At 40.1% G+C, this 26,154-nt stretch overlaps 3 protein-coding genes across 5 annotated transcripts in view; all 3 read right to left on the reverse strand.

Annotated features, from left to right (window-relative positions):
• Window positions 1-10,466: 10,466 nt before the first annotated feature.
• Window positions 10,467-15,180, reverse strand: si:dkey-21e13.3 (uncharacterized protein LOC100150043 homolog). Its single transcript, XM_044338268.1, has 5 exons — window positions 14,374-15,180; window positions 13,041-13,148; window positions 12,274-12,396; window positions 11,957-12,082; window positions 10,467-11,579 (listed from the first exon to the last, which is right to left on the reverse strand). The coding sequence occupies exons 1-5, from the start codon at window positions 14,465-14,467 to the stop codon at window positions 11,107-11,109; spliced, it is 924 nt and encodes a 307-aa protein (XP_044194203.1). The 5' UTR covers window positions 14,468-15,180; the 3' UTR covers window positions 10,467-11,106.
• A 91-nt stretch (window positions 15,181-15,271) lies between these two features.
• si:ch73-127m5.2 (uncharacterized protein LOC561202 homolog) lies at window positions 15,272-21,464 on the reverse strand. 2 transcript variants are annotated; one of them, XM_044338266.1, is made up of 5 exons: window positions 21,345-21,464; window positions 17,246-17,910; window positions 16,671-16,871; window positions 16,388-16,517; window positions 15,272-16,277 (listed from the first exon to the last, which is right to left on the reverse strand). In XM_044338266.1, exons 2-5 carry the CDS (start codon window positions 17,631-17,633, stop codon window positions 15,806-15,808), a joined length of 1,191 nt encoding a protein of 396 aa, XP_044194201.1. In that variant the 5' UTR covers window positions 17,634-17,910; window positions 21,345-21,464; the 3' UTR covers window positions 15,272-15,805. The 2 variants fall into 2 exon arrangements, with proteins under 2 accessions (XP_044194201.1, XP_044194202.1); XM_044338267.1 differs by having other exon boundaries at window positions 21,311-21,455.
• Window positions 21,465-23,130: 1,666 nt separating this feature from the next.
• The window catches only part of kif19 (kinesin family member 19), a 37,432-nt gene continuing 34,408 nt past the window's right edge, over window positions 23,131-26,154 (reverse strand). For both annotated transcript variants that reach the window (XM_044338563.1, XM_044338562.1), the window contains 6 exons: window positions 25,883-26,046; window positions 25,623-25,728; window positions 25,055-25,178; window positions 24,501-24,889; window positions 23,980-24,148; window positions 23,131-23,880 (listed from right to left, as the gene is read on the reverse strand). In XM_044338563.1, coding sequence (XP_044194498.1) covers window positions 23,753-23,880; window positions 23,980-24,148; window positions 24,501-24,889; window positions 25,055-25,178; window positions 25,623-25,728; window positions 25,883-26,046 — 1,080 coding nt within the window. In that variant the 3' untranslated portion in view covers window positions 23,131-23,752. The remainder of the gene's footprint in view (window positions 23,881-23,979; window positions 24,149-24,500; window positions 24,890-25,054; window positions 25,179-25,622; window positions 25,729-25,882; window positions 26,047-26,154) is intronic.

Raw genomic sequence — 26,154 nt, forward strand, 5'->3', positions numbered from 1 at the left:
CTTGAAATTACCTCTTGAACCTTACTGTACTTCTTGAAAGATTTTCCACCAGCGGCACATCAGAGCTACTTCTTACCTTCTTACAACTTGAAGGTAAACTGTTTGGAATTCCAAACTATTACACAGAGCAAAACCTTTTCTTTCACTTTTGCACCAAGCTTTCATCTCTAATTCTGTCAGAAAAACTCACTGCTGAAGGGAAATTTCATTTTCCACAAAGTAACAGGCAATTCTTGTCTCTGCCAGTCATTGACATGTGTCTGCGTATTGCTCCTCTGTGTCAGTCAGATTTTCCCTATAGAATTTTTCCCCGTTTTAGGTTTTTTTTTTTTTGAGTGTGTTTATTTTGTCTATGGTTGTATTTAATAATTTATGACACAAGTGACATGTGTTGAAACAGAAATTCTCTTTTTGACTCTTGTCTCAGATCAGGCAGCTTTAGAGCTGAAAATGCGTGTATTCATCATCTGCTTTCAGTTTCTTTAACCTGACAAACCAGGTCATCGCCATCAACTTTTCACTTCTGCTAACAGGTTGTATTTTATATAAAAAACAACAACCCCTGTTCACTTTAAATGTCATGCTTCAGATAGGGGTTTGACTATTGTAGTTCAAGGGGCAGAGCGTGTTACGCCTAATTAAAGCACAAATACACTCTCCAACTTCAAGGTCAAATCTCATCCTGACTATTAAAATTCACTTTACAACCACTGATGGCAATGCTAATGACCACATGAGAAGGGAAGCTCCTTAATCAGTGGAAATATTCCTCTCATGCATCCCCTGTTTCAGGAGACAAGGGGCCTCTCTTCATTTCCAGTGTGACGGCTGGTGTTGCAGGGGGTGTCCCTGCCGGCTGCAGAGAGGCAGCGGAGTGACTGACGACTCAGAGATAGTCTGTCTGTCAGACAGAGTGATGGCTAGGAGACACTCGCTGACAGATCAGGCGAGACAAGAAGAAATAAGAGGAGAGGAGGAGGACGACGTCGGCGAGGGACGGGGAGGGAAGCCTGGCAGCTTTTGTCTTTCAATCTGGGGAGATATGGGAGGTGGGGACAGCATGAAAAAACACCCAGAAGTGCTAAAGTGGCGGCTGTGTTTCTTGTGGATGATCAGGAGGTACCTATACTTGTTGATTATGTTTTCAAGAGGGATCAAAGACTGAAAATGCGCCCCATTAAGCTCCATTAAGCCTGTATCCATCCGGTGTTGTTCAATGATATCAAAGATTGTCTGCAGCCGGTGTGAAAGCTCTCACCCTGGGTAGACATAATGAACAGCCTAATCATACAAATCTGTAATCAGCCAATCATCTTAATTAGGCTTGGGAGAGTTGCTGAAGAGCAGCACTCCGCCTGGCCTTAACCCGTCACATTTTCACTGGAAGGGAAAAGATGTATTGATAATAACTTTTGATTATAGGCTTGAACACAAATGGGTTTTTTTCCTAACATTGTTTTATTATTTGTCATTTGTTGTCATGACTTTTCTTTAAGGAAATTATTTATTAGCAACAATATTAGCCATGCTAGGGATGCCAATATCAGACTTGTCAACGTTCAAATTTATGTTTTTGAGTCAAATGTATCAGGTATTGGTTGGATTATCATAAAAATTGGCACAAAAATTATCTTTAGATATTCCTCAACTTTTCCTCTAGTGCCACAAAGTTAGCTTAATGGATTGCCATCCCTTTTTTTGTTTTTTTTAACAGATATTCATGATCCTCAGAGGATGAATGATAGGACTTTGGTGATCTCCTTTTCTGGTGCCACCATTAGGTTGACATTTGCGATTTTGAGTGAAATATATAAACAAATATTAAAAGGATTGCCTTGAAATTTGGTACAGAGATTCATGTCCCCACCAGGATGAATTGTTATAATTTTGGTGATCCATTAGTAATTCATCCAGCACCATCAAGTCAGAATTTTGATTCCTGCAAAACTACCAAATATCTGCAAAAACCAATGACATTCCCATCAGCCTCAGTGGTACATTGTGTTTTGTTCTAATTAGTATGCTAACACGCTTAACTATAGTACACATTATACCTGCTAAACATCAGCATGATGACAATCAATGTTGTCATTTGAACATGACGTCATCATTTAACTCAAAGGACCATGCCTAAGTACAACCTGATGGAGCCACAAGCATGGCTACATACTATTAGTATTGTCTTAATGGTTGACAGTAGTGTGAGTAAAAGTGGAGCAGACTGAATAGTATTATTAATTGGCAAATGGTGCCATCCGTGCATTCATTTGTCCTGTGTATTTTATTTAATTGCATTAACCATTTTTACAAAGCTAATTGCCCAATTTGGTTCAGAATAAATTTGAACCTTTGACCATGAAGAAGTTAAATAGATGCAGAGTAGTCAATCATCCCAGTGTCAGGCAAAGTGCTTCTCCAGGGGTCGCATGTGGTTTTCAGCCCCAGGTTTGCCTCCTCTATGCCTAACGTATCCAGGACAAGGAGCAGCACTGAGACACATATTAGCATAAACCCTTTCCTCTCACAGTATCTTTCTCTCTCTTCATCTGCCCTTCTCACACATTCACCGACAAGTCCTTTTTCCTCCACGTTGAAACTAATTGGCCCGTTTTAGAACCAAGCTGCCTGATCGCCTGATTTTACAACTCGATTATGTTCCTCTTTCCTGTTTGGGCTCAAGGCAGTTTAATCATGAGCTTTAGTAGCATTTGTATTCTCCACCATTTTATGTGAGAGATCCTTCAGTTTAAATGGAACACAAACACTTAATTGTGTGTGTTTAAGAGCCTCTGGCTTTAGCTCTAAACTCCTGGTGAGTCATAGGTACCAGGGATGCCTTCTAAACTACTTTTAAAACAGATATAGCTCAGCTCAGGTGTTTGTACTTTCTAACATTGTCAGTGCATTTGTTTGAACTCTATAAAGCACATAATGGTATTTTTTAAATCAAATTTTGCCATAGACTCCTGAGGAAAAGAAAGTTGTCTAAGGTATTGCCTGTCAAAGGAGTTGTAGTCATTTTTAAAGGAAGTGATAGCCATACTTACTAACACTGTCATCATTATTCAGCAGGATGATAGCAACACATACTGTACTGTAAAACCCGCAGGCTGAGAGAAGACACTTTTACCGAAACAGGCACAGAAAGCAGAAAAATGAGATGAGACATGAAACCGTAAATGGAGAGAAAACAGAGGAAGTTGAGAAGAAAGTTCCAGGACCGTTTTGATATTTTTGTCAAAGTCAGCTCTCTATTTTCACGTCTGTCTAGCTGCTGCTGCTATCTTTTCTTCTTTTCTGTTTGCTTTGCGTTGTGACTCATCTCACATTCCGCCTCTACGTTTGTCTTTCAGTCTCGGTCTGTAACTGTCTCTTTTCTTGTTTTTTCTCCCGTCAGCCTCCCCCACCATCTTCAACACGCTCAGATATACACGCGCACTCTTTTCCTGTCATGTTATCATTGATTAAAATAATATCCCAGAGGACTCAGCCTTAATAAGCTCTTAAAACTGTTCATTACATCTGCTGCTCGGAGCTCATGGAACTCGTCGCATATATCTCCACAGGTTTGCCTCCGCTGGGGCCTAATGAACACACACAAATATGCATCTTCTCTCACACGTACACACACACATACACACACCTTCTCGTTCAGATGAGATGCCTGATTAAAGCTGCACTGCTACTATTTCTCTGTGTGATTTCAGGAAAATGAACAAAAAACATTGTAACAGATAAAACATTTTTGTTTTACCTCATGATTCAATTTGTCCTTTTTTGTATTCATGAGAAAGTGTACTCATCGTTTTGGCCAAAGATCATTCACAAGATTTACATCATAAAACTCTAAAGTACATGACTAAGTATGAAGAATTTTGATTGGTCCTCCTACCATCTGCGCATCACTGTCCCCTCCCCTAATTGGCTTCCTGGTGTTTCCTCCCATGGTGATAATCTCCAATCAACCATCTGCCGTGTCATCTCTGTGCGCCACCGCTCTGCCCTTCCCTCTGTCCCTTTGCCATGTTCCCGCTTTCCCCCGCTGATATTGTCAAGATACAATATTCCCCCAAAACAGCAATTAAACAAAATGTCTTGCGTGGTAACAAAGTCAGCAATTAGCTGCGCACTGTCCTTTCTGGCACCATCTATGCGTCACAACATCTACAGTATGAAAGTGTATGTGTGTATATGTGTGTGTGTGTGTGTGTGTGTGTGTTGATACGCCCTCCTGTGATGGACGTAATAGGCCAGGACAGATGGCCTCCCCTCCCACCAACCCACTAGTACATACGCTCATTTACATGCACACACACACACACGCCTGAAGCACAGCCTCAGTGTTTCGTCGTGGTTGTTGTTGCCTGTTCCAGTACTAGCCTTATTCTGTCGCTCAGAGCAGCAGGAGAGAGTTACATCTGTGCCACGTTTGCTTGTGATGTCGGTACAGAAATAGAAGTGAAGAAGTCGGCGTTTGAACCGACCATTCAGCTCCTTGACATCCCAGGGTAAAAATAGGCTGTCTGGGACTTGGTGGGCTCTTTAGTGCTTGGTGTTGAGTTTAACATCTTCTTGCCATAACCTGGTACAGCATCACGCTGTGACAGGGCAGCCACAGGTGTGATAGCATTCAGCTGAGAATAGATAAAATTTCAATTGGCCGTTTTCACTGTTCGTTACAAGAGGTCGACTTCGATTTAATTTCTCTGATCATTATCAAATTTGCCATCTTCTGATGAGGGATGTGCAGAGAGCCCAGTATTTGTATTTGTATCTATATTTGTCGAGACAGCAAAATTATTTATATTTGTATTTGTATTCAAATAAAAGTGGAAATAGGTGTAAAAATCCAGTTTTTGTTTTTATTACGTTTTTAATTTTAGGGTATTAAAGTGTTGAAATAAGTGTTTATGAATAAACTATCTTATGAAGGAGGTCCCCACACTGGGTCTTGAACTCTAGTCTCCCAGATCATAGACAACTGCGCTGACTACTGAGCTGAACTGAAGAACTTCAAAGGCGATTCTTGCTTTGCACTTCTCATTTACTGCCTGATTTTTTACAACCTAACTTTATGGAAAGGAGAAGGGGAACAACAGGTTATGGAGAGTCCCTCGGGAGCACTGCGCGTTTCAGTAACTGAGCTTTATCTCTGGGGAACACTCCCAACTCCGGGAATGAAGTCCAAATAAGGTAATGTGCGTCATGTAGCAGGTGGATGTGACTCCCCTCGTTGAGACCTGCTGATAGATGTAACAGCGGAGCAGAGGGGAGAGACTAAGATAGTGATGTAACCAACCTGCATGCTGGTATTTGACATGCTTTTTTTTTCTTCCCAAAAACAAATAATTTTCAAAATATTTGTACGAAATAAATGTTCGTAAAAAACCTATTAAAAACTATTTGTGCTTTGCCAAATAATGTATCTGTATTCAGGTACACCCCTACTTCTGATAGACATTTTGGCATCTGATTCACGTGATAGTTGAGATAGAAGGAAGAATCCACTGTAAAATACTGTAACACTGAAAACAAATGGTTGGCTATTGGTCATTTACATTGTGTTGTCAGTAAGTAAAAAACATGAAATCACAATGAGATATTTTCAGTACAGGCAGAAAAAGACTGAAGGATCAATGGAAAACATCAACTTCTGGTGTCAAAGAGAGAGCAGCATGAAACAGTGTTCCATTGTTTCTAATAATAAAGAGTTTTTACTTGTCATGCAAAAAATACATAAAAAATAATAATATGCTCACTGGATGAGCATCACAAAGTCTTACATTTGCACGCTGTGATGTTTTTTGCTGCAGCTGCTGTAAATTTATCATTGTGGAGTCACATTAGTCTTTATGATGGCAGACGTTAGACTGTCTAGAAATGCATCAGGAAGAACATCTACTACACAGCAGGTTAATGTCGCCACAGGTTAATGTGGTTTGGAGCCCAACAACAACTACATGATATTACAGTTTACACAACTCAGTGACGAAGATAACAGAATAAAAAAAAATATCTTGCTATTCATAGCTCCTCTTTCATTGTTGGTCCAACTCAGGTTGTTGTAGTGATTTAGTTGGGGAGCTTATAGTTCTCTAATATGGGTCAAATTCTAAAAATGCTGGATCCAACAATTCCCAAAATGCAACATGGTAGCGACTTTCATTAGAGTCAGTGCCTGGTAAAAGAAACAGAATTGTTTTAAGTCTGGAGATAAGTGAATGTAGAGAGGAGGAAGTTTCTACAATGTGACAACATGAAATTACTATCTAGCATCCAAGTACTGGGTATTCAGTTATGAGTAAGCTAAAATGAGATAACATGTACTTCATTGTCCTCGGGGGAATTTAGTCTTGAGAGTGTTGCATCCGCTGCATATAGAAAAACACAAGGCACATACAATATAGTATATCCATATTAGTGGATTGGTGAAACATTGATTACTTTTATCCGTCCACCATAAATAGAGCAACAGAGCTTTTAATGTTGTGCTCTACACTACGATAATTACCACTATAGCACTGCACAAATCCATTGTAGAGACAGAAATACCAGTTTTACAGATGACAGCTAAACAGACCAGAATGCGATGCAGTTAACAGAACAACAAAAAGTATTTTAGGACTTTTGCGTTTCCTAGTTTGGAAAAACTTGTGCTATTGTTTTTGGTCGCTCCACCTGCAGAGGAGCCACAGTAAGGAAGTTGGGAGCAACAAAAATGAATCCAAACTTCACCTGACCGACTTGCATTTAAAGAAAACTTTACGAAATAACTTTTTCTTTTGTGTTGTTATCATATTAAACACATCTGACCATGGGTTTTTGCTTGCAATTTTTACTGAATGAAGGAATAATTTCTTTAGTTGCACTCTTCACTTTTTTAAGCTGATGCTAGTGTGCAGACATACAGACCGTGAAAATACAGAAATTTTGCATCCCCCTTACTAATTTGTGATATAATTATGTTTTTCTTTAATTAATTCACCAGTGTTACACAAATTTCTGGTCCTTGATCAAATAAAACACTTATTAAAAATCTGAATGAGGCAGCCTAATTGAATGAAATGAGCAGTGCTGGAATCAGCCAATCTACCCAGTGCTTGCATTAGTAAGTAGATTACATGAAAGACCACAGAAGTGCTTTGCTCAAGGGCACCATGAAACTATCTGTTGACGTCACATTCCCCTCCATGAGCTTTAAACTCTCTTAGGTCAGGCAGGTCAAGCGGATCCATCCACAAAAACTCACTCACACTTGACAGAATCATTGATTGTTTAATGCTAATACTGAATCTCTGCTGATGAGAGTTGTCATCAACCTGTCACAGAGGTCCGTAAGTGAGAATTGGGTCGGCCGCAAAGGCGACGGGGTGTCAGAGAGGCAGAGAATCAGGGGTCCATCATCTTATCTGCTTGACAGTCAAATCTGTTATATTTAAAGACAAGAGGCAAACCACTGAGGAAGGATCTATCAATGTGGATACATTCACTGTCCGGAGAAATGAAACCCCTCCTGCGTGTTCTGTTTGTGTGTGTGCTGGCTTTGGTTTGTGTGTTTATTTACAGTATGTTTGTGTCCATATATGTGTGTGCAGATTTTTGAAATTATGGTATTATATCCTATCTGTGTCTCTATATTTACTGTTATATTTTGTGGTTTGTTTGTGTATCCATATATAAAAAAAAGAAGAAAAAAAAAAGTTCCCGTGTGTGTTGTGACTCACCAAGGTGAATGATGGTTGTCTATTGCTGAAGGATGCTACAGGCTAAGAATAACTAAGGCCACAGAGAAATGACGAAAGCAGTAATTAGAATCTCAGCACCATGAAATCCTAATGCAATTATATGGAAGTTTGTTTCTGCAGAAAACAACAAGAGGATTAAAGTTTAAATGACTCATTTGCAAAGACAAGTAATAAAACAGTCTTCCACCACGTTATCTGGGTTTGAGGGCATATAATGCAAAGTTCATCATGAATTATTAATAAGTCTTGTATTAAAAGTAATATATTCATGCTTCCTGCATCGTCTATTACAGAGTAGGTTTGGAGCTATTGATTAAACACTTCATGTGTATGACGCATCTTGTGTTTGTACAAAGACTGAGGCAACATCTTCAAAAAAGAACAGTACGTTTTTTTTGATAGCAGTGTGGCAATAATGGTATTGTGGAAACTTTCAGTGTTTTTATCCTGTAACCTTTCTCCTGTCTTCAATATTAAATAAATACAAGTGACATTATGAAATAAATAATTGTGTATAGTATATTAATGAACCAATAAATAGTTCAAAGTCAACCTATTTCCACCAAATAAATGTGTTTTGCTAATTGTTCATTTGGATGTTTGACCTTCATGTTACAGAATGATGTTTGTACACCGTTTATCACTAAAAGGCTGTTTTCACATTCATCTGCTCTTCATCTCTCTGTGCTCACTTCAATCTGAGTTCGAGGCGTGATTAAAGGTTTGATTTGTGTCATCAAAACTAATTTGGAGCCAATCATGGTTCAGTATGCAACTTAAACAAGAGTAATGTGGAAACTTGAAAAGTTGTTTGTGGAAAAAAAAAACTCATTAGACACAAATTATTATTCAGAGCTGTACCACCATTATCAAAATGACATTTTTCAAAAACCTGTTTTCATTTCATGACGGCATTTTTCACTTTTATGTCACGTCACTTTTTATTTCATATGGGCACTTTTCATGACAATGGAGTTGTCACCTTACGTTTCAGCCAATCACATGCCTCCAGTCTTTCTTTTCTTAATGTTAATAAGTTTTTTTATTTGAAAGTTGAATATGCAGAGAGAAACATAAAGCATCAATAAAGACAGGGTTATAATACATCACATGTCTTCTTCAATGTCTTCTATTCATGTTTACTTTTATACGATTTAATAAGTTAAAGAATTACTGGCCAAAACCCTTAAGAAACAGAGTGCTCAGTGCCCCAGTGGTGAAGGCGCTGCTGCTGACAGCAGATAAAATCCTCTCTGACCCGACCTTTTAGCCCTGTTTTAAAAAGTGTGGGCTTCTCACCTCTGGGTACTGCTTCTGTGCCCTTACTCACAGGAAAAAACCTCACCAGACCAAATGTCTTTCCCTCCCAGGACTACATTGCGATCCAAATTAAAAGTTATTTTCTTTTAAAATATTTCAGAGATTGTCTAGTCTGATTAGACACTGATGCACTAATTATCTCATGTAATGAGATTGTGTTGACGACTGTTTGTCTGTTTATGTACTTTGGGTAAATATGTTTTTGTGCACGGTGACCCACCAGAGGACAATCAAGTTGGTCAAGAATAGGTGTGTGCACCCCTTGTCTACCTGTAAATAATTCCAAAGCCTCATCTCTATCACATCAAATATTTAAGTGGCTCCGAGAGTAATAAAGTTAGGATTGATTAGAGGACGTGCCCCTTGCGTTTGGAGGCCTGGAGCGAGATGGAACCAATAAGAAAGGTAATTAAAGGAAGAGAAATGGGAGAAAGCTTGAGAGGGGGATACACTTGTGTCTATCTTTGTGCTGGCATTTGTTTTTAACAGATTTACAGTCAAAGGGCAAGCGCTCATTTTAACACTAGACACTATCACAAACCGCTTTCATATCAGCAAGGGAAAGTAAACCAATTAAATCTATGTAAATATCTGAGAATTTCCACTGAGATACACAGTCAGGCAGCTTGTCATTATTAGATTTAGTCCATGTGTGGAGGCATAAATACAAAACCACAAACTGGCTTTCTATTTCTGTAATAATACTGTACAAAGGCTACTGTTTCTACAAAGCACATGTACGCCATCTAGTGTTTACCTCTGGTAATCAAGTTGGTTCAGAGAGCCTCCACACTGCTGCTGCTGCTGCAGACCACTGAAAAGTCTGAAAAATGTATGCAACAAGACACATCATGGCTGTTACAGAACAACACTTTGACCTTCAAGTTGTGGGACTTTCTGTCAAACCACTATGCTACTTTGCCATTCTGTGAGGTGCAGCAAGTCAAATTTTGTGCAATATATGTGACATTAGAGCCATCAGTCAGTGTCCTAGATTACTAGCCTTCTGCATGTGCAACTTTCATAGTCATTTTCCCTGGAGCTGAAAACCCATTTGAATAGTTTACTGAGCCCAGAGCAGCATTCAGGCACCCAAGATTTATGCAGAGCAGGAGGTTCAAGGATGCATCTGTGGTCTCTCAGCTTGTCGTCGCAGTGCCCCTGTGGTTTCATGGCAAAAGTGGATTAGAGAACTGTAGGTAACCCATGGTTAAGGGAATTTGTACCCTCAAATCAATAATTTCTGTGCATATATGTAGGGGATGTCAAAGATAACAGAACTTTTTTTATTCATTTGAGAGCCCGAATTACTAATTCCTGCAGTTATTTGTATGCATAATTCTTTAAAAGCCACCTGTAAACAATTCCTTTGTTTGCTCACTGTACAGACACATACACACATTGAATGTCAAGGCATTTTATTATTTAAAGTTTGTGCCACAGATAGAATGAATCCAAAATTATATTAAACTTGCAATTTAGAAAAGAACATAAATATATCAATATTGCTCTGTATTGATTTCAAGCACTTGTGAAAAAATGATCAGCATTAATCTTTTAAGATTTTCATGTTCTGATAGATAGCTTCTTTTATTTACAGATTTTTCTTACCCCGATTTAATTAAACAGCAGTATGTGGCTTAGGATTCATAATAGCTGAATCACCTGATGTGAGCTGCTACTGATGTTTTTATCTTACTGTATGCATGTGGTTCGAAAAGTTCACTTTTTGGACCAAAAAACTAACTTCCAAACTGGGCCAAGGAATGCCAACAAGAAGCACAAAAATACAACATTAATGTCAACAAGAATAGACCTAGTACATTCAGGAGGATTTGCAGGTTGAACATTTTAAAGTGTGCATGTCCAGGTCTATGGCATGTAAACCTCCTCCTGACGATTTAGTGCATATCAATAATTGGTGTGAGTGTTAGGGTAGCAACTCCAAAAATCCTCCACAGGAGAAGTCGTAGTAGGCTAATCTCCTCAAACTTTTGTAGTCCAGTTAGGTTAGGTCACCATGTTTGCACTATTTAGGCTGTCAGAGGAAAGTGTGGAACACCCGAGTCTTCAGACTTTTGGTTTGAGGAACATTCCTCGTAGAGAGCTTGATCACCTTGTAAAAATTTGAACAGCTGCCCAAGCTGGAAAACGGGAACCAACGAGCAGTCTGTCTGTTCCCGTGAAGGTTCCAGAAAGAGGAGGAGCAGCGCTGGAAAACCTCGATGTTGACTGCATACTGACCTGGTGCCCAATTAGAGACACGCACCAGAGTCACAGAGGAGGCAAAACCACAGCTGTGAGGAGGGACGCCATGAAACACAGACTCCCCTGGCCTAACAGACGCACCCCTCTCCCAGACCATCCCTGCCTCTTCCGCCACTCCCATACCACTGAGGTTACAGAGGGCCTGAAGGCACACGTCCTCCAGGGCTTCCTTATCAGGAAAACGGAAGAGGATGGCGACTAGACGAGGCACCGCACCTCGGCGTAGTAACAGTTCCTGCTGCTTGGCTGTAAGACATAGAGAAGCAGAGAAAATCATAATTAAAGGTGTGCAGCATTTTGAAACATCTATACTGCAAAATGTATTGTGATACCTTGGTATGATTAGCATTTCTTTATATAAACTTGACTGAACCTGAGACCACGGCCAAGATGACTAGCAGCCTTTGTCTCAAAACAGTGACATGACTATATTTCCCTACATCAGCCTGCATTCTATATAAAACTTGTTGACTCCTATTACAAAAAAGAAAAAAGTAGTACATGCACATTTACAAATTTGCATGAAAAATGAATGAAGCTATAACCTGAACAAGAACAAGGAAAACAAGGAGCCCATTTCCACAACTCGTCAGGAGGTATTTGTATTGGTTTCCCCTACTTACAGCTGTCATAAGACATGCGTGAGATGGCCCGTACAGCATGAAGGAGCAGTTCTTGGTCTGGACTGGTCAGCACAGACAGCAAAGCTGTAACCAAACCGGCGTCACCAAAACCTTTACGAACTACAGCTGACAGGAAACAGAGAAACACAATAAGTGAGTGTAAAACTACAAAAAGAAAGTGTTAGCAAGCTGTGACCTTTTGAAATAGCTGAGAGGCTGCATTAATCTTATACACTTCATTAATAAATAAGAAATTATGTATATGTTATGTACATAATAAATCAACACATATCAGTATATATATCGAAATAACATACATTCCTTGGCGAGTTCAGCCACGAGTTTTGCAGTCAGCAGGGTGAGAGCTCCTCTTTTCCTCAGAGACAGAGCCAGAATTGGTAGGATCCCACTGATCACTACCTGCTCAGGAGCGCCTTTGCCTGGACACAAGTGGAATTACACATGAAAACACAACATTGGCATCATGTTCTCACAAATATATGACTAACATCACATATTATCCTATCACTTCCTAAAAAAAATCCTTAAAAATGAAGTTGTACTCATCTGTAGTGTTTTAATGGATATGATTTGTCGCTTCAATCTTTGTATACTGAACTGAGTCCTTTAGTGTTTTTCAGCTTTTCTGTCTACATGATCTCTGACCATTCTTTACCTCTCCTGCTCCACTATCCCCCTGTTGCTCTCTTGCTAGTAGACACAAATACAGCTTAACGTCTCCCGAGGACTTACAACTGTCATGCACCTGATCCCTTCACAGCCTCTCAACCCCCCCAGCTACCCATCTCTCATGATGTGGTTTTCCTACAGGTTTTATCATTCAGAACAGGTAGCTGATATGATATAGCTGCCACTAGGAGTGGTTTGGAAACATATAAATATGTAAATTACGTGTGGAAGCAGTTTTCTGGATTTGCAATTCAAATGACATCAAATGAAAGTCACTCTGAACCTCCTCGTTATACCATGAAACCTATACATTTTGATATATTCTGTCCAGCACGCAGTGTTGTATAAATAAACTCCAACATGTCACAGTATATAAATGTGCAAAGGAACTCACTCCGCTCTTTAATGTTGGTCAGCACTGTGTTCAAGTGTGGTTTGAGTTCATCTTCAATCAGTTCCAAACCAAGGACTCTGATGGCACCCAGTGCATTGTTCAGATTGTCTGTGGGGACATGTGGGAAGATGGAACCACATTAGACTCACAGCATGGAGCATAAAGAAAAGGCCAATAGGTAAGTATGTATGGAAGCGTACAAAATGTGACAGTCATTACAGATTGGTTCTCACTAAATAAGTCCCTGAATGTGATGTGAAAACACGCAAATGAGAGTGTAGGAGTGTGCAAAAATGTCTTGTGTCTTGATTTTTCTATCCATTGTGGTTTTGGTTAAATGACCAGAGCTCTTTCGGGTCTACTTTATGTCTGTCTTTGTGGTTTTGTGAGGAAAAACTTTCACCCATGACACTGTCATTCATACTGTATTTGATTCACTCATCCAAGTGTATGATCCAAATGAAACTCCACTGTATTTTACTCTGGCACTCATGCGATTAAATTAATTTGCTGCTCTAATGCAAATGAATTTTAAAAAAAAAACATTTTTTAAGCACCTGCACGGAGAGAAGAGAGATGTCTGTGTGCTGTTGTGAATGCTTTGATCAAGGACACTTCAACAGCAAATGGCTGGCACTTTCCTGTTTATTTTTTAAAACCAAAACCTCCAGTCGCAAGCCCAGTTCAGTTTTGAGGGGCCCTCCAATTAACTTGTACAGAGGCCAGTGGTACGTAATGGTAAGTAGGGTGGTCACTGTGTACTCAAACCTAGGCAAGACCATTAAGAGGACTCGAGCATCACTGGAGGCATATTGAAGGGCTTTAAGGGCCATATCAATGTTGTATTGTGTATTTTAGCCCCACAGATCATGTATACATTACCTCACAGATCAGATAACCATTTGTTTTCATTCATTCTCTATATGTGAAAATAACTCAATTCATAGTGTACAGAAATGATCAAAAGTGCAAACAATAACTGAAACTACACATGATCTGTTGTTAACGAGTTAAACAAAAACACTGGTGTGGCCCTTTAAGGATTCATGGAAAGTAACGATCACTGGTTTGACTTGATTTAAGGCGTCAGGGCAAAGTCTCCCATCAGAAACTTCTACTGAGGTGCCTTTGAACAAAACAGTTAACAATTAACTGGTCTAATGAAGCAGCTCAGTGCCCAGCAGTATACGTCTGGTTGCATGAAACAGCTCCTGGGTGTGAACGTATGTATTTCCTGTTAGTGAACACAGGTATTACAACTGCTTTAAATGGCAAAGACCTAGAATCTACTGACTAAACTGTACAGCAAAACATCAGTTACTGTTTCACTCACCGTTTGGTGTGTGGAGCTGCAGCCGGCTGGATTTGTGTTTGTCCCTGTGGGAACGCGTATAAGTGTACGTGAGTGGCACATTAGGGTGTCCCATTCTGCTCCGTCTCTATCTTTGGACAGCTGGTGGTGAAACTTTCTCAGGTTCTTCATGAAAAATACAAAGCGCTTTTTTTGTTTCTGATGTCCTCCTTTAGCTTTTCTCTCACCAGATTTCTCTCTTCAACGTCTAATCTACGGAGTCATTAGCTGCAGGATTAGAAAATTACTTCAAACTTCTTTGCATCTAACTTTAATCACTGCTGCTGCACTCTCTAACCATCTTGCACTATTTGTTTGTGCAAAAAATAAATGGTATTTATCAATGTCTGTTCAGCCTGTCTTCCCTGTACTCCAGCTAGCTCTCTGTCCCTTCTCAGGGTTAATACAGAGCAAATCCTCACAAGCTGTTCCCTCCCGCCTCCCTGAGTGTGTGCATGTGTGTGTACAGTTAGGGTATTAGCACTTTGCTCTGCTGGGTGTATTCCTGCTGCCCAAAAATATCCCACAATGCCTTTTAGCTCCTGGAAAACCTGAGCTACAACAACAACACAGTCAGGTGGACATCTGTTTGTATACACAAGTGTATTATTAGATGACTTGTCCCCGCCCAGAATGCAAAGTATTAAAGCCGGATTGCATCTGATGATTCTTTAACCTCATGTATCTAATCTAACCCTCTAAAACATCTCAGGAACTGTAATTTTAAAAATCTATTTCCTCTCTGCAAAGCTCTGTGATTTAACAAATGCTACAATATTAGAGTCACCTAAAGCTACAAATCTGTCTTTTTTGAGCAACACATTTAGCAAAAGCTCGCTCCATTTATGACATATACAAGGCAAATGAACAAAAATCAATGTATTTATGAAAATTAAATCTTTATATTTTACTCAACTCTTGAGGTTCCCATAAAAACAGACTATGATTTTCATGATCTAGTACAGAACAAAAGATGTTCAACTGGAAATCTAAATAATAAATACAACTGGGACACGAGACACATTGTACTGACAGCTACACGACTGACATTATTTGATCTGATGCACCTGTGCATGGACAGGTTTTCTCAGTGTTCAACATGTTTACATTTATACATACAGTACATCGGTGGGAACTTTTGTTCTTTAAAAACATGGGATGAAAAAAATCATATATGATCGGATTCAGTTAGATCTGAAAATACATATGAAATTTGCTACTAAAGAAACAGGATTTGTAGGTTGATGCTGAGTTCACCACAACTGTGATCTCCCTCACAGGTAAACTGTGGCATCTGAACTCGTGCAGCCTGTGAAACGTCATCATTGAGCTTTTAATGTGTTGATTCTCTTAAAAAAAAACTTTGATTTGCTGGGCCAGTCCTTAAGCAGGATCCAACTGTCAAACAGAGGTGTCAAACAGTCCCTGCTGCATTGAGACCACTGGAAACAGTCTCATATCCGACAGAAACCAGAGTAAGGACGTTACTCTCCACATCGTCTGGCTTGCACTGCTCCGCTTGAGTTTCCACATGACCCGCGGCTCCGGTTTCCTGCCGTATCTTCTTCCTGCCTCTGCCTCGCCCTTTGCCTTTTGAAATGACCTTCCCTTGATCTTTGACCCCTCCGGACGCCTTGTGAGGCCTCTCGCTGTCAGCGGAGCGAGTCTTGCGGTGGCGTCTGCGGATGCGCCGCATCGGAGGACCGGAGTCGGCTGGGTCTGATGCCGCCGCGCCGGACAGGATGCGAATCTGCTGTTCGATCACCATAATGATCATGTCCAGAGCAACGTCCAACATCCCCAGACCGAGGCCATGAGTGACATTGTCGAATGCACCACTGTTCACCGGGTCCCTGAAACATTTTCTCATGTCCTCAAGGTGGTTCCTAAGAGAAAAAGAGAGTTTTACCTGTTATTACTTTTGTTTATTTTGTTGGTATATCATAAGTAAAAAAAGTTTGAAGGCCATGTAACAGCATAGACATAATGTGCGTACTTAGTTTCGATAATTTTGGACCAGTGTTGAACTGTGTTTGTCTCGGGAATGAGCTGTTTAGCCATGTTGCTGTAGTCGATGTAGTCATGGGCAAAGTCCTTCATGTCGTCACACAAAGCTCTAGTGTCGCCTAAGAACAAAATGCACATTAAAACAAAGTTAAGTCTCTGTGCTGTCAAATTCAAACATTCATCCAGACACACACACACACACACACACACGCGCAGAAACTCTATATGCTACTCATTCCCTCATGCACAAACACAATGACATCTCTTGTCACCTTCAGTGAGTTTGGAGAACGAGGAGGATACGGAGGTAGTTGTGCTCGGCGTGAGACCGAGTACATTCAGTGACTCTAGAAGTGTTTTCTTGCTGGCTGGGCCTCTGCTGACCCGAGTGTAGGCTGCCAGGGAGCGCAGGGACATCTTCTCAGGGGCCTGCAGACGCCGTTTAATCTCATCATACGAGATGAGATACTTCCCTTAAATAAGAGCAAGACAGTAGGAGGTGATGGATTAACCTCAGCAGGGTTTTGGATTCAACAATATTTTGAATCCAACTCTTGATCTCTTCATCTCTCTTCATCATATGTCACACTTAATCCGCATGCCTTATCATATTTATTAAGGTTTGTACAATTTTGAGCAACAAAACTTTATTAAATGACTGAAAAAAACTGAAATTGTACGTTGCTTCTTGCTAATAATAAAAAAGAAGATATAAAAGATTCTAGCCTGATATTTTATCAACTGATCGAGGATCCAAAATGGAACCAGTGATCATAAACCATCCCCGGTGCTTCTACAGCTTAATAAACATTCAAAAGGTGCTATCTTTACACAACTAGCTACTTACGAGCCTTAGATCCTTTCATGTTGGGATCCAGGAGCGATGACACCTCTGCAAACGGCATCTGAGTAACGGACTCTGAATTTGTGCTCGGCGGCGGGTCCTGATGCTGAGACACATCCTCAGTCTGGACCGGGGCGGACACCTGCATCTGGGGCTGAATGTGAGGCTGCATGGTGTGCATTTCCACCTGGTTCTGGTCTAGCGGAGGCTGGCCTTGTGCTTGAGGGAGGACCAATGTGTTTTCAGGTAAACCCTGAAGCCCCATGCCCCCTTGTGCTACACTGCTGCCTTGTTCTGAAGACACCTGAAATATACCCATGACTGGCTTTACCACAGTGAAAACCATGTTCCCCTGGGCATCCAGACCCACCATCCTAGTAGAGGGGTCCATCTCTTCACTGAAATTTTACCTTTCTAGCTGAGGAGGGAGGCTCGAGAGGCTTTAATTATCGGATCAGGTTACCCCACAGGCCCATGTAGTGTTACAGTACACTACTGTTCTTAAATGGTTATGGTTAAAGCTGACCTGACTAAAGGGGAAGGTAAACTGAGCCTTTCTCTAGTCCAGGTAAAACCTCCCACATTGAAGCTGCTACTTTTCACTTTCTTTTTACAGTTTTGTGAAGGTTATTATGACTCATAGCAACACAAATGGCAGCAATTACATTCTGAAAGAGAAAACAAGAAAGATAAATGATGGTTAGAGACAAAGGTTGAGGTTTTAGTTGTATTCAAATTCATAACTGAACTTCACTGAACTGGAAATCTAAACTGTTTTGACTCAAGCTGAAATAAAATGACTGGTTTTGGTTTGAGATGTTTAGTGGAATAAAAATATATTAAACATTACTTGCTTTCCTGAATAGTTCAGTATTAATATGGTGGGAATTCTCTTTGTGGAAAGTAGACAGCTGCTTGAGCAGGTTGATTGCAGCAGGTGACATCACCGCTACTAATCTCCACAGAGAGCTGAGGTAAACAAATGTCCTAAATAGCAACCGGCTTTTTAAACATCTGACAACTGTAAATATTTTTATATTTAATACAGTTTTATATTTTCATAAGATAAACTTAAACCGGGCAAAAAATATTTCAAATAAATTAATAAAATAATAAAATCATATATGGTTATTATATTGCAAAACACCAAGGGAAATCAAGTATTATTGGCCTATTGGTTTAATACTCTTTTTATTGTTTTGTTTTTATTTATTTATTTATTGATTTAGGAACAGATTGTAACTATAGGAAAAAAGTGGGCGACAACTAAACAATCAAAACAAATCATCGAGAACAAGACTGTCTTTCTATGTGCCATTTGGTCATCACCATGATAACAAATGGAAGAAACCAAATGAGAAAAAGCTCCAACTCTGCAGTGTCATAAATACTTATTGGCTTCATGATAACCCAAGTAATCCTCAGATAATTTTTCATATCATATCTTATCCTGTTTTGAGAGGAAAAATGGCATGGACATATTAAAATGATTATGACTCACACTGTTTATCTGCAGAGTGCAGGGTTTTGTGACAATGTTTAAGTCTGTTTATGTCGTAGTTGTCTGTGGGTTTGTGTAACGTTATAGAGGTCCGAATGAATACAAGTTACTACAAGGGTCGGCGACGGGCCGGTGTTTTTCAGCACTATTTATCGGGGGGGAGGGCCGACATTTTACAGGCTGAAAACACACAAACAAAATGTTTTTTAATAAGTTTTGCTTATTTATTTGACTTCATCTGAGAATAAAACTGCTGTGTAAATCAGTTTTAGGGTTGTATCTGAGGACAGGTGTCATCATTTCCTTCAATAAACAACAACAAACAAAGACAGCATCTTATGTTGATAATGATTCGGCAAAAAATGACTCATAAACATTAAAACACATGAGACTAGAAATGTAACTGAAGGCTTATCCTCACACATTTAGCAGCGGTCTGCTTCATTTATTGGCTGTGTTATGCATCTCGTAAATTTGAAAGAGGTTAACAGGTCATATTTATTGGGATTTACATGAGCACTGTGTTAACATTGTTATCTACTGTAGATTTATGAGACTTATGTAAAATATTTCATATAATCTACAAAAGAGAAAACCCTTTCATTACGGGGCCTGATATTTATGTTGGAGGGCCAGATTTGGCCCACGGGCTGCTGATTGCGTACCACTCTGTTACAAACTAAACACCAAATGAGTCAGATGCTACAGTGTGTGTCTGTGATACAGTCCTCTGCTGTCTGGAAAGTTCAATACATCAGCAAGGACTTTAACAAGTTTGATCTGTTTTACTTTTATTCGTTTGAAAGAAAGACAGATGATGAATGTGATCAGTGATGTGCATCAAAGTGCAAAAACACAAGCTGAAATCTTGCTAAAAACTCAACAGCTCTAATGTTATATTCCATAAGTGATGGGCAAACAGCGGCCCGTGGGCTGAATCTGGCTCACCAGCAGAAATATTTGGCCCATTGATGAAAGTTGAAGATTTGACTTTCACAGTTTACGGTAAAACTTCCACATCGTTTTTCCACAGATCTATTGTAAATTTAAAATAAATACAAGGTTCTTGAAAATCCCAATGGATAAACTGAAATTACATCTAATTAACATACCAGAAGTTAAATTTTAATGTGTGAATTCCAACTGTTTTAATTCCACGACATTAGCTGATTCAACCATAACAGATCTGTTCTTCACAAACGGCCAAACAGAAACGGTGTGTTTGATATTATATTGATATTGTGATATGAGACTAGATTTTGGATATCATACTAATCGTGATATGGTGTTAGTGTTTCCTTTTCATAGTTTTAAAGGCAGTATTACAGTAAAGTGATGTAATTTTCTGAACTCACCAGACTGTTCTATTATTTGCCTTTATCCATTATATCCACATTACTGATGATCATTATTATCAAAAATCTCATTGTGTAAATATTTTGTGAAAGCACCAATTGTCATCCCTACAATATTGTAACAATATCGATATTGAGGTATTTGGTCAAAAATATTATGATATTTGATTTTGTGCATATCACCCAGCCCTAGTTTGATGCATTTTTTTCTAAGGCAACAACAACAACATTGTAGATAACCAATAAAGTCTTGTCTCAAAGTGCAACACAGAGTATATATTTGCATATGAGTCATTTTCAGCCAAATAAGCATTAAAATAAGCTGTGAGCCATAACTTAATAATGGAAAAGAATGTTATCAATCGATTGTATTCTGAAATTAATAAACAACAAATAAACCATATATTCAGGGTGAAAAATTAACTTTTTTGTCCACCGGCCAAAAGACTGGTGAATGTTCAAACAGCCGCTCAATAGATAACCACTGTTTTTTTTGGCTGATGAGTAAAGCAAATCTACCAGCCACTTGCATATTTTACCAGCATTTGGCTGGTAGCTGGTGCTAACTTTGTGCTCTGCATATATTTCTACTGGACCGTTTAGTGGCCCTCAAAAATGAACAAATCCCGTAAAAAAAACTGGCCCATGGTTGAACCGAGGTGCTGTAAGTTCTAACATGATAAGACGAAAGGTGTTGTCAGCAGCTCAGGACACAGTTCAGTTCAGTTTTATGGTTTCCGTTGATTGTCTGTTCTCTTTCACAGCTCAGGTGCTGCTGTGTGAGAAGAAAAGAGCTCTCTACATTAGTTTAAACAGCTGTATAGTATCTGTCCAAGCGTCCACAAAACAATGAAACTCAACTTTTTAAAGAGTGAGGAACACGTTTGCGTCTGTCAGTCACTTACTAACGAACGAGTCTCTCGAAAGCTTAACAACTTTCGAAAAATAAACACTTATCGACAAGCTTTTCTCCTCCTCCAACTGCCAGTTTGGAAATATTTCACGTCGCAGTGGCACAACGTTATGACTTACAGACGCAAATGTTATTAACACTGCTTTATTCCTCGTAAATGACAATCATCATGGCTGCCTGGCGCGGCCGCTGCCGGGTTTTCTATACGGCAGGCCTGAGACGTTACACGAAACGAGTCGGTTAATGTTGAGGTGGACGGTTGCGGTTCCGGACGGGACAGACCGAATTTAAGCGCTAACCTTAGATGCAACTGGTGACGGCTGTCCCACTCACCAAACTGCCGTGTGATTTTTTCTTAAAAGGACACTGATCCTAGAACGGTCCGCGTCGAAGACAGCGACATTTTCCCTTCTTCTCTGCTGTTGCTTTAGCCGGTTGCAAATCAGCTGTACGTGCACTACCGCCAGAGAACCGTAATCCTTGCGCTCATTGGTCAACTGACAAATCAATCACGCATCAAGTGGTTTTCTATTGGACAGAAATGCTGTCAGTAGAGAACAGGGGGCGGTATTTCCGACTCTTATCTAAATACAAGGGGATGAAGTCCGCATGTCTTTATCTTGTGTTAGATGGTGATTGACGTAGATATTTTAAATAATTGCAGTATGTAAAAGTATACAAGCAATATTGCGTTTTCAGAATCTATCTATTATTTCTAACTAACTTGTTTTTGGTTGAGAGATCATTTAAAGGAGTACAGGGGTCTGCAAGAAGCAGTTAAAACCTGAAACCCATTCAAATCTCTAAGATAAACTATAGACCTGTTGGTTTTACTCAGAAAATGTATACATGCCTCTATGATAATAATTCTTAAGGCAAGGGTGGATGTCCCCGTCAGATTCAAGGACTCATTCCTTAAGAGACTCAAGACAATTATCTATCCAAATGTGCTATTGTAATCGTCTGCATCATCGTCAATGATTAACTGACATAAAACAGTAAATATTAACATAATTTGTCTAATAATTAGTCTGGAACAAAGATTAATGATGTACTTTTGACATATGTCATGCCAGCTAAATAATCAGTTGGAGCTTTCATTGTGCGTTACAGAAAGGTTAATGGTCACAATTTTCTAACATGACAATATGGTTTTGCAGCCAAAAATATTGTGTTAAAACAAAGCATCTCTCTACAACTGTATATAGACTGGCTGAATACCCTGTGTGTTTGACAGCACATGGATCCAGACTCAGACAGAATGATACTCCTTTACCAATTATACTGCATTATATTTATCCTAGTACGTATTTTCTGAACATATACATCCCAGATTATAGACTAGTTATTGCAAACTGCATGGAAAATAATCTTGCTGCTGTACAATATGTACATGAGAAATTCCACCTCTACTATGGAAGTCTGTACAAACATAAAAACCAACCTTAAACTGAATCATAAAAGCCAAAATCAAGTAAAGTTACAAGGAAAACTTGTCTTGTTGGGTAATAAATAAGTAGAGGTTACCCATCAGATGGTCTGTAAACTGGATAGTTTAACAAACTGTGGCTACAGTGCAACATCTGGTGGACATTTTACAGCATTACATACTGGATTGGTAGAAAGCGGCCTGTGTCTCACACTAAATTCTCTTCCAAATGACATTGTACAGTATTTCAGTCTCAAGCATGACTCCCAAACTGTTCTAAAAGCAACGTCAGACTAAGTTTTTGACGCAGCCCTTCATATGTTGACTAAAACCTACACTGCTCTGAATTGACTGCAATAAAAGGCAGCCAACAATAGATACAATAAGCAACATCTCACTTATTTCATTTGAATTTATTTGGGTACAAATAAAAAAAATGTACAAAATAAAGCATAGAAAGTATTAATTATTAAAACAATGTCAATGACAACAACATAAAAGAAAAGGCAACAGTTAAATAATTCATTAAAAATACAGCCAACTAATCTGGTAAAGCATCTTGTGGTCCTATACATCTACACAAACAAGCAGGACATTTGACAGTCAAGTTTAGGTAAGAAAAGGCATAGACCCGGGGCATGAGAATATAATGTTGAGTTTGAATCCAGAAGTGCACAACAATCAAAGTGATCAAGTTTTTCTTTTTACTCACATATCAGCGTGTCATCAAATTGAAACAACCTCACTACAAGAAACATTGATGCTGAAACTTTGGGCCATTGCTCATTAAACAGATTTTACATTGCCATTAGTGTGATATTCTTTTAGCTTTTTTATCCTTTGTCAAATAAAGATAGTCTTTTCCTCTGAGCCCCATGAATATAATGACATCAAAGTAGAACTCCACCCTTCATAACAAGCACTGAACATTACCAAACCGCATATACTCATAATGCACAAACATAAGTACAGTGTTGCATTCATAATGAGCTTGACACCATCCTGACTTGATGATAACACAAGTAATTCAGTACGACAGCAAGCTAAAGTGGGAACACTTGACAGAACAGAACACAAACTGTACGCAATCTTTGGCGTCTGCAGGTCTCAGAGTCAATCAGCGCCATCTCTCAGTGTTCAAAACAAAAGTGCAGAGGAGATCTGTGTGGAGCTACTGTCTCACAATCTTGCCTAATGTCAGTCACTGAGGGGTTAAGTGTTCATTTTAATGGGACTGGGGGTTGGGTTCCCTTCCAGGATCAGCTGGTTTGAGTGTTAGTGCTGGTGTTGAGAGTAAATACGGGTGGACGACTCAGTGTCTGCGTGTACGCTGGCCCCCAGCGCCTGTGGTGGTAATGTAGAGGAGGGGCTGGGGCTGCCGCAGCTGGGGCCCTCGCTTCAGGTTATTCATGTGGACTGTGGAGGACTCTACATTTGAGCCTGTGGAGAGACAGGGAATAAAGAAACAAAGCTCAATTTAAAAAAAAAAAAAGATCGTAGCAGAGGAATGTCACTACAGAGGCGATTACAGCAGTTTACCTGTTTGCAGGTTGTTAGGGGGTGCCCTGACTTTGGCAAGAGGAGGGACCCCTCTGTACTGGGGGCGAAGCATGGGGGCCTGGGGCTGACCGTTGATGTGGAGGTGGGGGTCTGATGTGCTGTCCAGAGGGCGGAACCTCTGAGCTGTGGTTGTCTTGGTTTGAGGCAGCTGCGAGAGAGGGAAAGACAAAATTAGAGCACTTCAACTTCTCTAATACTCAACAACATTAATTTTTCAAAGTGCTGCTTAGTGTTGTTGTTAAATTGCACTATTGATACCTATTTTGTGGTTTTTAGCTCACACAGTGTTTTGTGAAAACCGTCATTCCTGGGAAAAAAAGGGCTGATGAGATGATATAGTTAGTGTATTATGGCTGGTTGCCATTTGTCTTAAGAGCCTTTCTTTGCTAAAAAAAGACTTCATGCAGCTTTCACTTGCATCAGTGACATACATCAGTGTGTCATGAAGAGGTACTCTAATAAAAATAAAATTGTACATATAGAAATAGGAAAATACTTACTGCTTGACCAGTGACCTCGAAAGAGCGTGAACGTCTCTTCTTGCGGCGAGCCTCAAAGTCAACTTCACGTGGGGTTTGGTTCTTGGTGGCGACCTGACGGTTACGTGGGCGTGTCCAGGTCACCTGCAGGCCGGGCCCCTCGCCAGTGCTGCTGGACAGGTTATCATCTGAGGTGGCGTGTCTGAGCTCAGGGCTAGGCTGCCTGCCACGCCGCATTGGTAAACCTCTAGGGGGTGCCTCACTTAAAGACAGGCTGCTCTTCTGCTTCTTGGGGTCCAAGGGAGAGGGAGGAGGGGGCAACCGCAAGGCATCCACCTCCAGGGCTTTGGAGCGCCGACGGGCTGCTTTCACCACAATGTTCTGGACTCCCTTTAGGATCTGCTGCCTCTCTGTGGAGACCAAGGGAGAGGTTTGTTATTTTACTGTATACACTTTCTTTACCAACCAGGTAGATGGTCAGGAATGCACAGACAGTACAGTTCTTAACACTCATGTCACTTCACTCACTCATACTGTAGCCCACACTGTACTGTCTCCTCATATGGACATCTTACCGCTTCTTGAAAGGGGGATATCAGCCCCTGCCTCGCTGCTCTCGGGTGATGAATCCAGGTGGCTGCTTACACTGTGACTGAGATGGCTGTAGCTCAGAGAGCTCTCAGGAGCCAGTTGCTGCAGCTGTAGACATGAAATGCAGAGTGCCACGTTATGATCAGACGTTCACCGCCGTTCTTTGCTTCGAGCTGAGGTCAGGTTGAGCGCCATGTTAATCAATTCTGTTTCTCTCCAAATGTGTAAATGAAATTTTAATAGGGCCCTTTGGATTCTACCACTCATAACTCTACTTAATACATCTTGTCTTTGAGTCACATTTGCATAGAGACAGAATTTGATGGAGGTAATATTATTTCAAGCCCAGAAAAAAGAGCTCATTCTGCTGGTTTGCAAATTTCACCATGAGGCAAAATATCTGTGTGAGTTTTATTCAAATAGGAACCCATATTGCTTGAAGTGCAAAGCAACACCTAACTAGACTGTATTATTCCACAGCATGAGACAGTTCTCATGCAGAGCTATTGAACTGAAATGAACCAGGGCAAATTGTATTAAAATTGTCCTCACCTCTCTGTTGCCCTTTCCGTTGATGTGGATGGGAGGTGGAGTCATTACTGCTGAGTTTTTCATCTGCCTGGCGTGAGGGCTGCTTTTAAAAACTCTGTTATTGTCCCTGACACGGGGAGAGAGACAGAGAGAGATGAGACTGAGAATCTCAAATTAACTTGTTCATCGGAATATGAAGGTATAGTGACGCTCGCTGTTGCCATTACTGTAAATTCATCTATTGTATAGATTCTAAACATATGAACAAGATGTCTTCTTACAGCTCAGGCTCAGGCAGAATGGGGGGCAACGTGTGTCTACGGATTTTAGCTTGGCCTCGTCTGTTGTCAGAGCACATGTTGCGTACACTCTCCTGGTCTGAGTCCATGTCCTGCATGTTGTCACGACCGTGGCCAGGTAGGGTGATCTTGGGTAGAGAGCCCTCCTGGAAATATCAAATAGAGAGCATTTAATAGGAAGTATTTGAATTAGTATTAATCTAGACAACCTTATTAACATTTTAGTTTCTTAATTGTTTATTTGATTTGTCAGG

Source organism: Thunnus albacares, chromosome 20 (genome assembly GCF_914725855.1).
Source record: "Thunnus albacares chromosome 20, fThuAlb1.1, whole genome shotgun sequence".
NCBI lineage: Eukaryota > Metazoa > Chordata > Actinopteri > Scombriformes > Scombridae > Thunnus > Thunnus albacares.

Coding starts and splice junctions, on each gene's coding strand:
- si:ch73-127m5.2 (XM_044338266.1), bottom strand. CDS start 17,633: ATGGACCCCTCTACTAGGATGGTGGGTCTGGATGCCCAGGGGAACATG. Junction 16,872..17,245: donor CATGAAAGGATCTAAGGCTC/GTAAGTAGCTAG, acceptor CTCTTATTTAAG/GGAAGTATCTCATCTCGTAT. Junction 16,518..16,670: donor GTTCTCCAAACTCACTGAAG/GTGACAAGAGAT, acceptor TTTTGTTCTTAG/GCGACACTAGAGCTTTGTGT.
- si:dkey-21e13.3 (XM_044338268.1), bottom strand. CDS start 14,467: ATGGGACACCCTAATGTGCCACTCACGTACACTTATACGCGTTCCCAC. Junction 12,083..12,273: donor GGCTGAACTCGCCAAGGAAT/GTATGTTATTTC, acceptor GTTTCCTGTCAG/CTGTAGTTCGTAAAGGTTTT. Junction 11,580..11,956: donor ACGCATGTCTTATGACAGCT/GTAAGTAGGGGA, acceptor TATGTCTTACAG/CCAAGCAGCAGGAACTGTTA.